The sequence below is a fragment of the Doryrhamphus excisus genome, linkage group LG19 (assembly GCF_037039965.1).
Source record: "Doryrhamphus excisus strain RoL-2023G ecotype Guam linkage group LG19, RoL_Dexc_Guam_v1.1, whole genome shotgun sequence".
Lineage (NCBI taxonomy): Eukaryota > Metazoa > Chordata > Actinopteri > Syngnathiformes > Syngnathidae > Doryrhamphus > Doryrhamphus excisus.
In genome coordinates, this window is record NC_136375.1 from 846,093 (window position 1) to 857,792 (window position 11,700).

An 11,700-nucleotide genomic window follows, 5' to 3' on the forward strand; every position below is an offset into this window, starting at 1 on the left:
TCCAGCCTTTTACCTGGTCAGGGTTGGTGCACATACGGCTTGTGTCCTGTTCAAAATAACTTCCAGAATTCTCGATGAAATATTCATTCATTGTCGTAAATGGGATAGGGACATTTTTTGGCATTTGTGCGTATAACGCCAAAAAAAAAATGGTCGGACACCTTAGGAAAAAAATACAGGACGACTTTCCAACAGGTTCTACAAATATCAACTTCTGCCATTTTTGACAATAACTACTGAATTAATATTGATCTATATCATGAATTATGAATCCAACGGCTAATGGTATGGGTTCATGGACAAGGAATCTAAATATGGAGATAAAGTAAATGTGGGACTAATATTTGTGGTGTCAATCACAATTGACACAAAAAATTTTTGAGGCATGAAGGCTGCACAGTGGACGGGTGGTTAGCGTGCAGGCCACACAGCTAGGAGACCCGAATTCGATTCCACCCTCAGCCATCTATGTGTGGCGTTTGCATGTTCTCCCCGTGCATGCGTGGCTTTTGTCCGGGTACTCCGGTTTCCTCCCACATTCCAAAAACATGCTAGGTTAATTAGCCACTCCAAATTGTCCATAGGTATGAATGTGAGTGTGAATGGTTGTTTGTCTATATGTGCCCTGTGATTGGCTGGCCACCAGTCCAGGGTGGAATAGGCTCATATATTGACAGAGTAGTTTGTGTTATGGTGTAGCAAGAACACTATTGATTTTCAGTGCTAACAGGAGTATAATCCTTGTCACCGATGCCTAGGAATGACATCCAGTATCTCGTGTTTCCCCGTCAGGTGTTCAAGGGCGAGGAGGGCGCCTTCCAGATTTCGGGCCTCCAGGTCAACACGGACTACCGCTTCCGCGTGGGCGCCTGCCGCCGCTGCCAGGACTCGTGCCAGGAACTGTGTGGCCCGCTCAGCCCCTCCTCCCTGTTCACGCTGCGGCGCCAGGAGGCGGTGACGTCGGGCGAGCCGTGCGCCGCCGACGCCGGCAAGGCCTCGGGCCTGATGTCAAGTGACGAGCGCTTTGCGGCGCTCATCGTGTGCGTCTTCGCCGGCTTGTCCATCCTCATCGCCTGCTTGCTGCAGTACTTCTTCATGAAGTGAGGGAATTTTTTTTTTATTTTTGCTACAGGATAGAAAGAGAAATCCAAGAGAATTTTTTGTTTGTTTGAAAGAAATCACGTTGGATGAATTGAAACACTTGAGACGCTCTTGTAAGGCTTCTGTGTCGTCGGCTTCCTCGCGTTGTCGCCCCGTTTGTTCTCCTCAAAGCCTCGTTAGAAACTGAAAATCAAGCCTTAAACCGACTGACTTGCATGGTATTGTTTTTATATCAAAAATACTCAACTTCCTGGTTCGTTGCCTTGATTTTTGCTTAGTTTATGGGTTGTTTGCGGCCGTCTCCATCCACTCGGCCGTATTCTCATGTCGGCTCAGTCGAAGCTTTAGCTGTGCATGCCGGATTTTTCTACACACGCCGACGTCAGCGCTCCGCTTCTTAACGCCCGCTCCATCGCCAAAGTGATGCAATCCATGTGTGATGTAAGATGCTGCTATCCTGTGATGACTTTTTTTCTTACGGTTATTTTATCGCTCTAACTGCAGAAAGAATGGACAACCAGTTATCTAATATAAATAGATATATACATATATAAAATATATATATGTACATCATATTTTCATCAAATAGCTATGGAAGTGATGTTAGGCGGTGGACAGTCCCAAGCGAGCCTCACACAACCGGTGCCGGACTTTTGCAGACGCTACCAGTCGGGGCATTAAACTGGACCCTCCTCTTGTCGGCTTCTGTGAATGTGTGTATTTAAAGCCCCCCCCTCTCGCCCCCCTCGCTGCGCTCCCTCATTTAAAAGGTGCTTTATGGATAAGTCATCAGAGGCTAACATTCACTAACCAAATCAGCCTTTCGACAAGACGCAGGGCATTGTAACACCCCCCCCCCCCCACGCCCTTCCTCTTCCTACGTCCCTCAAAGCCAAGGTACACCCCAACCGACCCCCACCGCACCCATCCAAAGAGGTCGCCCTGACCCGTATGAAATAGAGTCTTTGAGGCCTGTAACGTACCTCAGGGAAAAGGCCTTCAAAGAAGAGGGGGCGGGGGTAGGAGACGGACCGCCCTCTTTCCCCGCGTCCGCCGCGTCCGCCGCCGCCCACCCTCCTCGTCTTCCGCTTTTGCGTCGTGTCCGCCGTGCCTTTTTGCGAGTAGCTCACTTTTTTTTTTTCTTTTTTTTTTTTGCCAAAGTCGATGGGAAAATGACAGTTACTTTGTAGGGTTTGTTTTTTTTTATTTATACTATATATTTGCATACAGTACTTTACATGCCAATTACAGTGCAATCTTCATTTATTTATTGTTTAAAAGATTAAGAGACAAGTGTAGTTATATACTAATTTTCTTTGTAGCATGTTTTCTTTTTCAATGGATGTATGTTAGATTGAATGATTTAAGGCCAGCATTCCTTATCTCGGTAACCCTTTAAAGCATTTCTCTTACAGTCGTTGGGATCCTACAGTCGATACGTTATAAACATGTAACCAAATACATATGTACTGTTTTTTTCTTTTATTTCCATCTCTTTGTTTGGGCCACGCTCAGCTCAGCCAAGTAGTGATACCTAGGAAAGACATGTAGCAAGAAATGTCCCTGTAACTTTGTCCTCTTTTTTTTATCTTTATTTTGTGTCATAATGAAGCTTCTGATGTTTTATTTTAGCCAAAGTGCAGGCTTCACTCGATGTTTTGACCAAGGGTTCTGTGATATTCTTCTGTAACACGACAGCATTATTATTATGATTATTTTTTATTATTATTGTTACTATTACTCTCTGAAAATGACAAAAAAATAACTTGATCTGTGATTATGCTTTTTTTCATGTTTTTTTGTAAAGCGATATGTGCCATTTTCCAAACGTTTCGCCCCCTAGAGGAGAGGAGGAGTTATGGTGTCGTACGGAAAGCTGACGTCATACTGAAGAAAAAAGGCTCCAAACAATCAAAATGGCGGACTATGGGTTTCATTAACACGTTTCATGACGAGTTCTTGTTTGGGCTAGTGCTGGCGTAGTATAGAGAGTGGTTCTTGTATCCAGTCATTTTTTTATTTTTATTTTTGCTAAGAGATGATATACAGATATATCTATAGAGCTATAGGTGAGTACATTATAACTAACCGAGTTGAAGCACTTTTATATTGTCGAGCATTAGCTAGCTAGCAGTCTTGATAGGAAGGGTGCAAGCCAGCAAGCTAGCAGTCATTGATGGAGGGCGTGTTAGCCTGCGAAAAACGAGCGAGATAGAGAAGTTCTGCGGTTGTCCGGCCCGTTTCTGATCCAAACACTACTGCCAGTCTGTTACATTCGTCGCTCGGTGTTATTTTTGTAATATTAATTTTTGCATCGTCACGGCACAGCGCACGTAAACGATAACACGGAAGTACAGTTCGTCGGAGAGGCGGGACTACGCATGTGCGCTGCACCCCTCGGCCTGTTGCATTGTGACGTGACAGGCAGTGAAGTGTCCCGTTAATTTGTTAAACATGGGCAGGGTACTTCCTTTTTTATATTGTTCCATTATTGTTGACTCGACTCCCCTACCCATCCAACATTAGACAATTATGGGTCCATGCAGCAACACCCTCACATCAGTGCCTTCTGATTTGATTTGTTTTTCTCTTTCCTTTGTTTTTGTTAAGCTTTGTACCTTTTTTTTTACAGCGAGTAGAGATTTTTTTTCGACTGAGCGATTGGCCGCCATGTGACACACACAGGTATTTCACTATTTTTTTAAAGCGAAAAATGTATTTTTACCTCACGATTTTAAGAAGCGAACATTCCAAGGTTGTCATGGTCTACAAATTTGAAAAGAATTTGAAGAAAAAAAGAAATTCCTACATTTCTTCTTCTTGTATTGTAAATGTTAGACAATTTCATAAGCATTATATAAAAGAAACTGCCATATCAATGTTAATGTATAGATTTTTTTGCAAATACTACCCTATGTATGTAAGACGTAACTGTATCGGTAGCGTATATATAATATATTTATGCTCAATAAATGTTTAATTTTTTTCTGACATTCTCACTCAGTACTGTTTTTCCCAATATTGAACTTTATCTTTCAATAACAATAAATGCTTATTATGGCACTAAATCCCACTAACACCACAGGCAACACATACATTAATAGTGGTTTGTCTTTAAAACGTTTAAATATGAAAACATCATCATCATGATGACTAAGTATCACTACGATTATAATAATAACTAGCTACGTAGCTTCATAAAAGAAGAAATGTCCAATGTAGATGGACCAAATGATGTGGTAGGGCGGCTAACAGGGGAGCATAAACCGGTGCCCACCTTTAATCATGACACAAACGCAGGTTGATGAATTTAATGGCGGCATTGCAAAGCATCTATTGAATATTTACACGCTACAGCCAAAGTAAACACTCCACCGACACCCCATAATCACAAATTCAGCTTATACAATCACGTTAATGCAGGATTCTTTGTGAAGAATACGTTTCTTATTGTTGGGCTTCACAGCCAACAATAAAAGCTATGAACGCTTGCGTGACAATTGACTTTGAAGGCTTTGAATTATTTACATAATGCATCAAGAATATCATTACGAATGAGCATTCATTACAAAACATGGACGCAAACATGAATTGACAGTATGTTTCCACGACTTTGACAAAAGTGGTACAGTGGAACCTCCAAAGTCAACAACTCTCAGAAAAAAGCGATGACAACCATAGAAGAGGAAGCGGAAGTTACTGTGTAATACTAAATAAATAGCAGCATACTTAGCTTGATTTGACCAAGTAGAATAGCATGTCGCTATAAACGACTGTGCTATTTGGGAAATGCTGCATGGACACAAAGCCAACATGGCCGCCTGCTTGTGTCTTGTTTATTTCCCAAATCCAGGTTCATTCAAACTGACCATTTTTTCATTGGTCATTTAATATTATTATTATTATATTATTACACTGCTTCCTACTTTTGTCTTTTAATATTGTGACTTGCCGATTTTTCCATTTTTGCTGTTATTGTTAACTCCATGCTACTTAAATGATATTATTTTTATGCTGATATCAGGCCAATAGTGTATTATTTATTATTATTTTTATCATTTATTTCATTTTCAATCAAACAAAATGATAGCAGAATATTACATTTTTAACGTTTTCTTGTTAAATGATGTTTTTAGACTGTGCTGCAGGCTAATAACAAAAACAGCAATAGGCAGCAAATGATGCCCGGGCCACACTTTGGACACCCCTGAACGTCCAACCACCTCATCACTATACTCATACTTGTGTATTTTGGATTTATATTACTTGTATTTCGTCTTTCTAATAGAGTGGAATCCACACTTGGGACAGTGAAGAATCTTTGGTTGAAGTAACGACGTCAGGAAAAACAAATAGTCTTCCTACTTTAGAGGTTCCAGTGTACATGAATTACACAATGTCCATGTACGCAACACGCACACACGTACACACGTACACAAGGTGACAAGGTCCCAGGTTCTACAGTGCTTCCATTGTCATCCAGGAAATAAATAGCGTCCACTGTAAGAATAGCTTATAAGTTGTAAATGTCTGCTAGAAGATAGTTGGCTTTTTTTAGTTTAGAAGCTGATGGTGGATTCCGTCCAGCCGTCCGCCTTCAGGGTGCTGGCCGTGCGCGCTCGCGGCGGCTGGTGGTCGCTGAGCCCGAAGAGGCGAGCCGCCGCTCCCCGGTACTTCCAGGACATGGTGTTGTAGAGGATGGGGTTGATGGCGGCGCTCAGGTAGAAGAGGACCACCGACACGAAGCTGCAGTGCTCCGACAAGGCGGACAGCAGCGGAGACGGTGCGTTCAGGGAGCGGAACTGCAGGTAGCGACAGACGTGGAAGGGCAGCCAGCACAGGACGAAGGCCAACACCACCACCACTGGGACGAGAAGATGAACATACGTTGGTTGGAGACCACCGCCATGTACCCCACCATACAACTTTACATGCATCCATCTGTGTCAGAATCCCCTCTGCTGTTTTTGAAGACGTGCTCCAGAAACACGGGTCAAAGATCCCATACACAAAAGTCAGCGTACTGCTGTTTTTTAGGACCTACTCTAAAAAAAGGCTAAAAAGATCACATATGGGACCAAAGAGTTCTGCTGTTTTTGACGACCTACGACAGAAATGACCTTTTCTTACATTTGGGACCAAAGAGTTCTGCTGTTTTTGACGACCTACGACAGAAATGACCTTTTCTTACATTTGGGACCAAAGAGTTCTGCTGTTTTTGACGACCTACGACAGAAATGACCTTTTCTTACATTTGGGACCAAAGAGTTCTGCTGTTTTTGACGACCTACGACAGAAATGACCTTTTCTTACATTTGGGACCAAAGAGTTCTGCTGTTTTTGACGACCTACGACAGAAATGACCTTTTCTTACATTTGGGACCAAAGAGTTCTGCTGTTTTTGACGACCTACGACAGAAATGACCTTTTCTTACATTTGGGACCAAAGAGTTCTGCTGTTTTTGACGACCTACGACAGAAATGACCTTTTCTTACATTTGGGACCAAAGAGTTCTGCTGTTTTTGACGACCTACGACAGAAATGACCTTTTCTTACATTTGGGACCAAAGAGTTCTGCTGTTTTTGACGACCTACGACAGAAATGACCTTTTCTTACATTTGGGACCAAAGAGTTCTGCTGTTTTTGACGACCTACGACAGAAATGACCTTTTCTTACATTTGGGACCAAAGAGTTCTGCTGTTTTTGACGACCTACGACAGAAATGACCTTTTCTTACATTTGGGACCAAAGAGTTCTGCTGTTTTTGACGACCTACGACAGAGACGGAAGGAGATGGAAGGAGATGGACGGAGACGGAAGGAGATGGAAGGAGACGGAAGGAGATGGAAGGAGATGGAAAAAGACGGAAGGAGATGGACGGACACGGAAGGAGATGGAAGGAGATAGAAGAAGATGGAAAAAGACAGAAGGAGATGGAAGGAGATGGAAGGAGACGGAAGGAGATGGACGGAGACGGAAGGAGATAGAAGGAGATGGACAGACATGGAAAGAGATAGAAGGAAACGTAAGGAGACGTAAGGAGATGGAAAAAGATGGAAGGAGATAGGAGATGGAAAAAGACAGAAGGAGACGAAAGGAGACAGAAGGAGATGGAAAAAGACGGAAGGAGACAGAAGGATACAAAAGGAGACGGAAGGAGACAGAAGGATACAAAAGGAGACGGAAGGAGATGGAAGGAGACAGAAGGAGACAGAAGGAGACGAAAGGAGACGAAAGGAGACGGAAGGAGACGGAAGGAGACGGAAGGAGACAGAAGGATACGAAAGGAGACAGAAGGTAAGGTCCACCCACCCAGCATCTTGATGGTCTGCCTGTGGCTCCTGTCCCTGTGGGCCACAGAGGAGCTGATGTTGGTTTGGTGTTGTCTCTGCCACAGGCGGCGCCCGATGAGGCTGTAGAGAACCGTCAGACAGAAGACGGGCGCGAAGAAGAACATGGAGCTCAGCCAGACCATGGCGCCCATCAGGCCCGACTCCACGGCGTAGCGGGTCATCTTGCACTCCCGGGTGTCGTCGGGGAAACGGCGGTCCAGGGCGGCTCGGGTGTGGTTGACGTCCAGGCCGTACCCGTCGTCCCGCTCCACCCCCACCATGACGAAGACGGGCCCGGCGCTCAGCAGGGCCACGCCCCACAGGAGGAGTATGAGGCCGCGGACTCGGCGCTTGGTCACCAGGGCCTTGGCGCGCAGCGGGAAGCAGATGGCCACGTATCGTTCCACGGAGAGGGCGGTGATGCTGAGGATGGTGGAGTAGGTGCTGGACTCGGACACGAACTGGAAGAGCTTGCAGAGGGCGTCTCCCAGGCGCCACGGTCGGTAGCGCCACATGCGGTAGAGGTCGAGCGGCATGCACAGGAAGATGAGCAGGTCCGATACCGCCATGCTGCACAGGTACAGGTTGGTGGTGGTGCGCATGTCCCGGTACCGGCTCACCACCAGGATGGTCATCACGTTGCCAGCCACGCCCACCACGGAGAGCAGCGTGCACGCCGCCGTGATGGCGGCGAGGAGGGGGAGGCTGTAGTAGTTGAGCGGCGGGAGGTCGTCCGGGGTCGGGGTGGCGTTGCGCCGCTCGGCCCAGCTGCAGTTTTGGGGGAGGCACTCGGAGAGGTCGGGCCAGTTGTGGGGCATGCTGGATCACCGGGCGGGGGGGCTGGACCCTGCGGGAACTCTGGTCCGGGTCTCGCTGAGCCTCCTGGGGCAGCGCCCTTCCCCCGTCCTTCCCATCACAGTCCCGGTCCTGAATAAAAGCCAAGTCCACTTCCGAGATGAGGTTAGAAAGACACGGGCGTCAAGGCAACGACAACCGGTCCTCCGTATATTACTATAAATATTATATATATTCCATATGTATATTCCAGTTAGGGAGCTAACTAACCTTCAGCACCCCCTCATCATCATTGGGGACATCTCAGAGACCCTTTAAGCTCCTCAGGGCGTCCACTTCACGGAAAAAGGTGAAAAATCCAATGAAGAAGGGAGAAGTCAGTATTCCTTGCAGGAAGTCTCCATTTATGACAGCTATTATGCTTTTTAACGCTTTAAAAAGCCTTGGAATTGGCAGGGAAAGGTGAAAAAGTCCATCAAGGAAGCAGTCTTCCGTGCTTCCTAATGTCCGGACGTCAAAACGGGAAGATGGAAAATGACAATTTATGACGCAGTTGCCAGCCTTAGGACCATTTCTCAGAGGTTAAATTCACACAAAAGTCAGTCTTCCTGTTTTATTCCCTTGCATGGAATCTTGATTTATGACCCCATAAAACCCCTAATAGGTTTTGAAAGAGTCCGATTCCCAGAAAAAGGTGAGCAAAGACAAGCAAGGCAGCAAAAGTCTCTTACTTGAATCTTGATTTATGTCCGCATAGGACAGCTTTTCTGTTTTTTAAAGACTTATATTTACAGAAAAGGCCAAATCAGACCCAAAATTAGGAGTTATGAGCAGTTGCCAGCAGTAGGCCAGTTTATCATACAGTTTTTAGTATTTTAAAGAGTTCAATTCCATTGTCATTTCATGGAAATTCCACACTGTTTTAAGATTTTAAAGTCCGTAAAACTAAAGTCCAGTTCACAAAAAGGGTGGGAAAAGTCCAAAAGGAGAGCAAGAAGCAGCCTCCAGTGTATTCCACTTCCATATGAAGCTATATTCCCTGCAGGAAATCACCCTTGCGTATTTTAAAGAGCAGCAGCCGTGCGTAAAAGCTGCGTAAAAGCAAACTCAGCTTGGATTAAAAACGAACGCAACATAAATCCAGTTCACATCACGATTTCGTCTTCAATAGAATCCTCAGTTAGGACCCCCTCGTCATCGTAACCATTTCTGGGACAGTTTAAAAGTTTGTTACGCGGCAAAGAATCCGTGCGTAAAAACCCTCCACGCACCGGAAGAGGCAATCCAAGTCATCCCAGTCATCTGCAACTCGCATCCAGGAAGGTTCCATCCTCGTTTGAATGGATCAAATGTAAATGTAGTCCAAGCACTGCTTCGTGTGGACCTTGTTGGTACGCGTAAAACCAAAAAGTGCGTCACCGGAGATGAGTGGCAGCAGTGCGCACCACGTGACGGTGAGGTAGAAGGTAGAACCAAACAAAGGTAGAACCAAACAAAAGAGTCATCCGAACACAACAAGAGCCAGCGTGAAGACAAACACGGTGCGGTGGAAAGGAGGAGACATTCGGATCCAAGCCACCAGAACCACGTAGGAGCGGTGCATGGCTGGTGTGGGTGCCGGTGCACGAGACAGGAAATACAATGTCCAGGAAGGAGAGCGGTGATGATGCTTGTGAGGAGGATTCCCCCTTCCTCTCTTCTCATATGTGATTGTTTGGTGCACGAAAACAACTCCAACAGGTGATGACGTGTACGGTGGAGGGAGGGGCAGCGAAGACAGTGAGACGACGACCCCTGCTGGACATTCTGAGTAGTGACGGCTTTTTTATTGTTGTTTTTGTTGTTGACCACGTGGCCGAAGCCCTGCACTGCAGCATTATGGATTGATGGAAAATTGATGGAAGAAAAACACCCAATGCAGGGTTTATGCCACAAAAAATGGATATTTTCATGGTACAATACAATTATTATACATTTTCTAATTTACTTTTTTAAATGGAAAAATAGTTTTGTATGTGTAAAATACACTATACACTTGACATATTTAGATTTGACACTTAAAAGTTGTATGATATATTTTCTAAATCTACAGTATACTATATTTGAACTGTATTTCATTTTTGCATGAATGAATATGTTTACGTACATTGAATATGTTGCAGTGCAGTTATTGTAGATGCACCCCCAAAATTAACATTTTTAAAATTTATGTATACATTGTATTTTTTCTAAATAATGTATATGTTTAATATATTTAATATTTAATGAGTAAATTATGTATTTATACTGCGTATTTATATTTTTACCATATTTAATATGTACTTATTTTTTATTTGCAGAGTTTTCAATAGGCTTATTTTAAAGGGCGTTTCATTATTTATTTTTTATTATTAATAAATAATAAATATATTAATAAATATTTTTAAATAATTGTATTATTTATACACATTTTAAATATATAAATTATACTGTATGATTTTTTGCATGGGCTGGCGTACACTATTTTTACATTATTTAAAATGTACTTATTTTTATTTAGTTTTCAATAGATTTATTTTAAAGGGCATTTCATTATTTATTTTTTATTATTAATAAATAATCAATACATATATTAATACATAATTTTATATTATTTATCCACATTTTAAATATATTAATTGTATGATTTTTTTGCATGGGCTGGCGTACACTATTTTGTAAATATATCTAGCTAATTATGTACAATATATATTTATATTTAAAGGGGTCCTAATTGCTTTTAATAAAATATTCCACAAATCTCAGGTTGTAAACAGGATAAATCTGCAAACTTTTGTCCACGCCTACTCTTCTGCGATTGGACGTAAAACGACAAGACCATGTATGTAACACATACATGTAGCATGCGTTATGTATGTATTTATAGCAGCAGTGGGTCAGTGGGTCATGTACGCATGCACTGTTTATATACAATAAATAGGATATCATATGCATAAAAGCACAGGAATAAAGCCATTTCTTCATCATCATCATCATCATTCCTGATTGCTATCACCGTGACCTTTGCACCGTTTGCCAACAGAAAGTTTATGGCTGCAGCATATTCACCGTGCAGGCAGAGGAAGGATCCACGGAGAGGACGACGCAGGCAGGAGATTTCCTTTGAAGCATTTTGTCATCATATCAAGTATGTAGCGTTATGGAATATCTTCTATACTGTTTCTATTTATATTCTATATTTATAGTTCTATTTGTTGTTGTTTTTTAAATGAGTTAGACCACTAGGCTACGGCATTCATCTGGTTTATGATGGTGGGACATTTGCATTCCACGCAAGCTCGTCGTTGTTTCTTTGTGTGTTTGTGGTTTTAGAGGAAAACATAACAGCTTTTTGGTCAATTGCGCCTCCAGGGTGTGGATCCTAGGTTAAAGTCTCTGTCATATCCTGTGGAACATCTACACAGGCCTGTAGTGTGTCTAAGTGGGTGTG

The 11,700-nt window shown here is 43.3% G+C and overlaps 2 protein-coding genes across 2 annotated transcripts in view; one reads left to right on the top strand and one right to left on the bottom strand.

The window, feature by feature from the left end:
- Positions 1–4,092, top strand: part of fndc3ba (fibronectin type III domain containing 3Ba) — a 73,294-nt gene extending 69,202 nt beyond the window's left edge. Inside the window, exon 26 of the mRNA XM_058057896.2 lies at positions 793–4,092. Within this exon, the coding sequence (XP_057913879.2) occupies positions 793–1,104 (312 nt within the window). The 3' untranslated portion in view covers positions 1,105–4,092. The remainder of the gene's footprint in view (positions 1–792) is intronic.
- Positions 4,093–5,650: 1,558 nt separating this feature from the next.
- Positions 5,651–8,488, bottom strand: ghsra (growth hormone secretagogue receptor a). Its single transcript, XM_058057899.2, has 2 exons — positions 7,417–8,488; positions 5,651–5,965 (listed from the first exon to the last, which is right to left on the bottom strand). The coding sequence occupies exons 1-2, from the start codon at positions 8,252–8,254 to the stop codon at positions 5,661–5,663; spliced, it is 1,143 nt and encodes a 380-aa protein (XP_057913882.2). The 5' UTR covers positions 8,255–8,488; the 3' UTR covers positions 5,651–5,660.
- Between the last annotated feature and the right edge of the window lie 3,212 nt (positions 8,489–11,700).

What these genes read in the sequence shown, in the direction of transcription:
- ghsra (XM_058057899.2), bottom strand. Translation starts at nt 8,254, where the DNA reads ATGCCCCACAACTGGCCCGACCTCTCCGAGTGCCTCCCCCAAAACTGC. An exon ending in GCAGACCATCAAGATGCTGG is followed by an intron (nt 5,966 to 7,416) that starts GTGGGTGGACCT and finishes TTCTCGTCCCAG; the next exon opens with TGGTGGTGGTGTTGGCCTTC.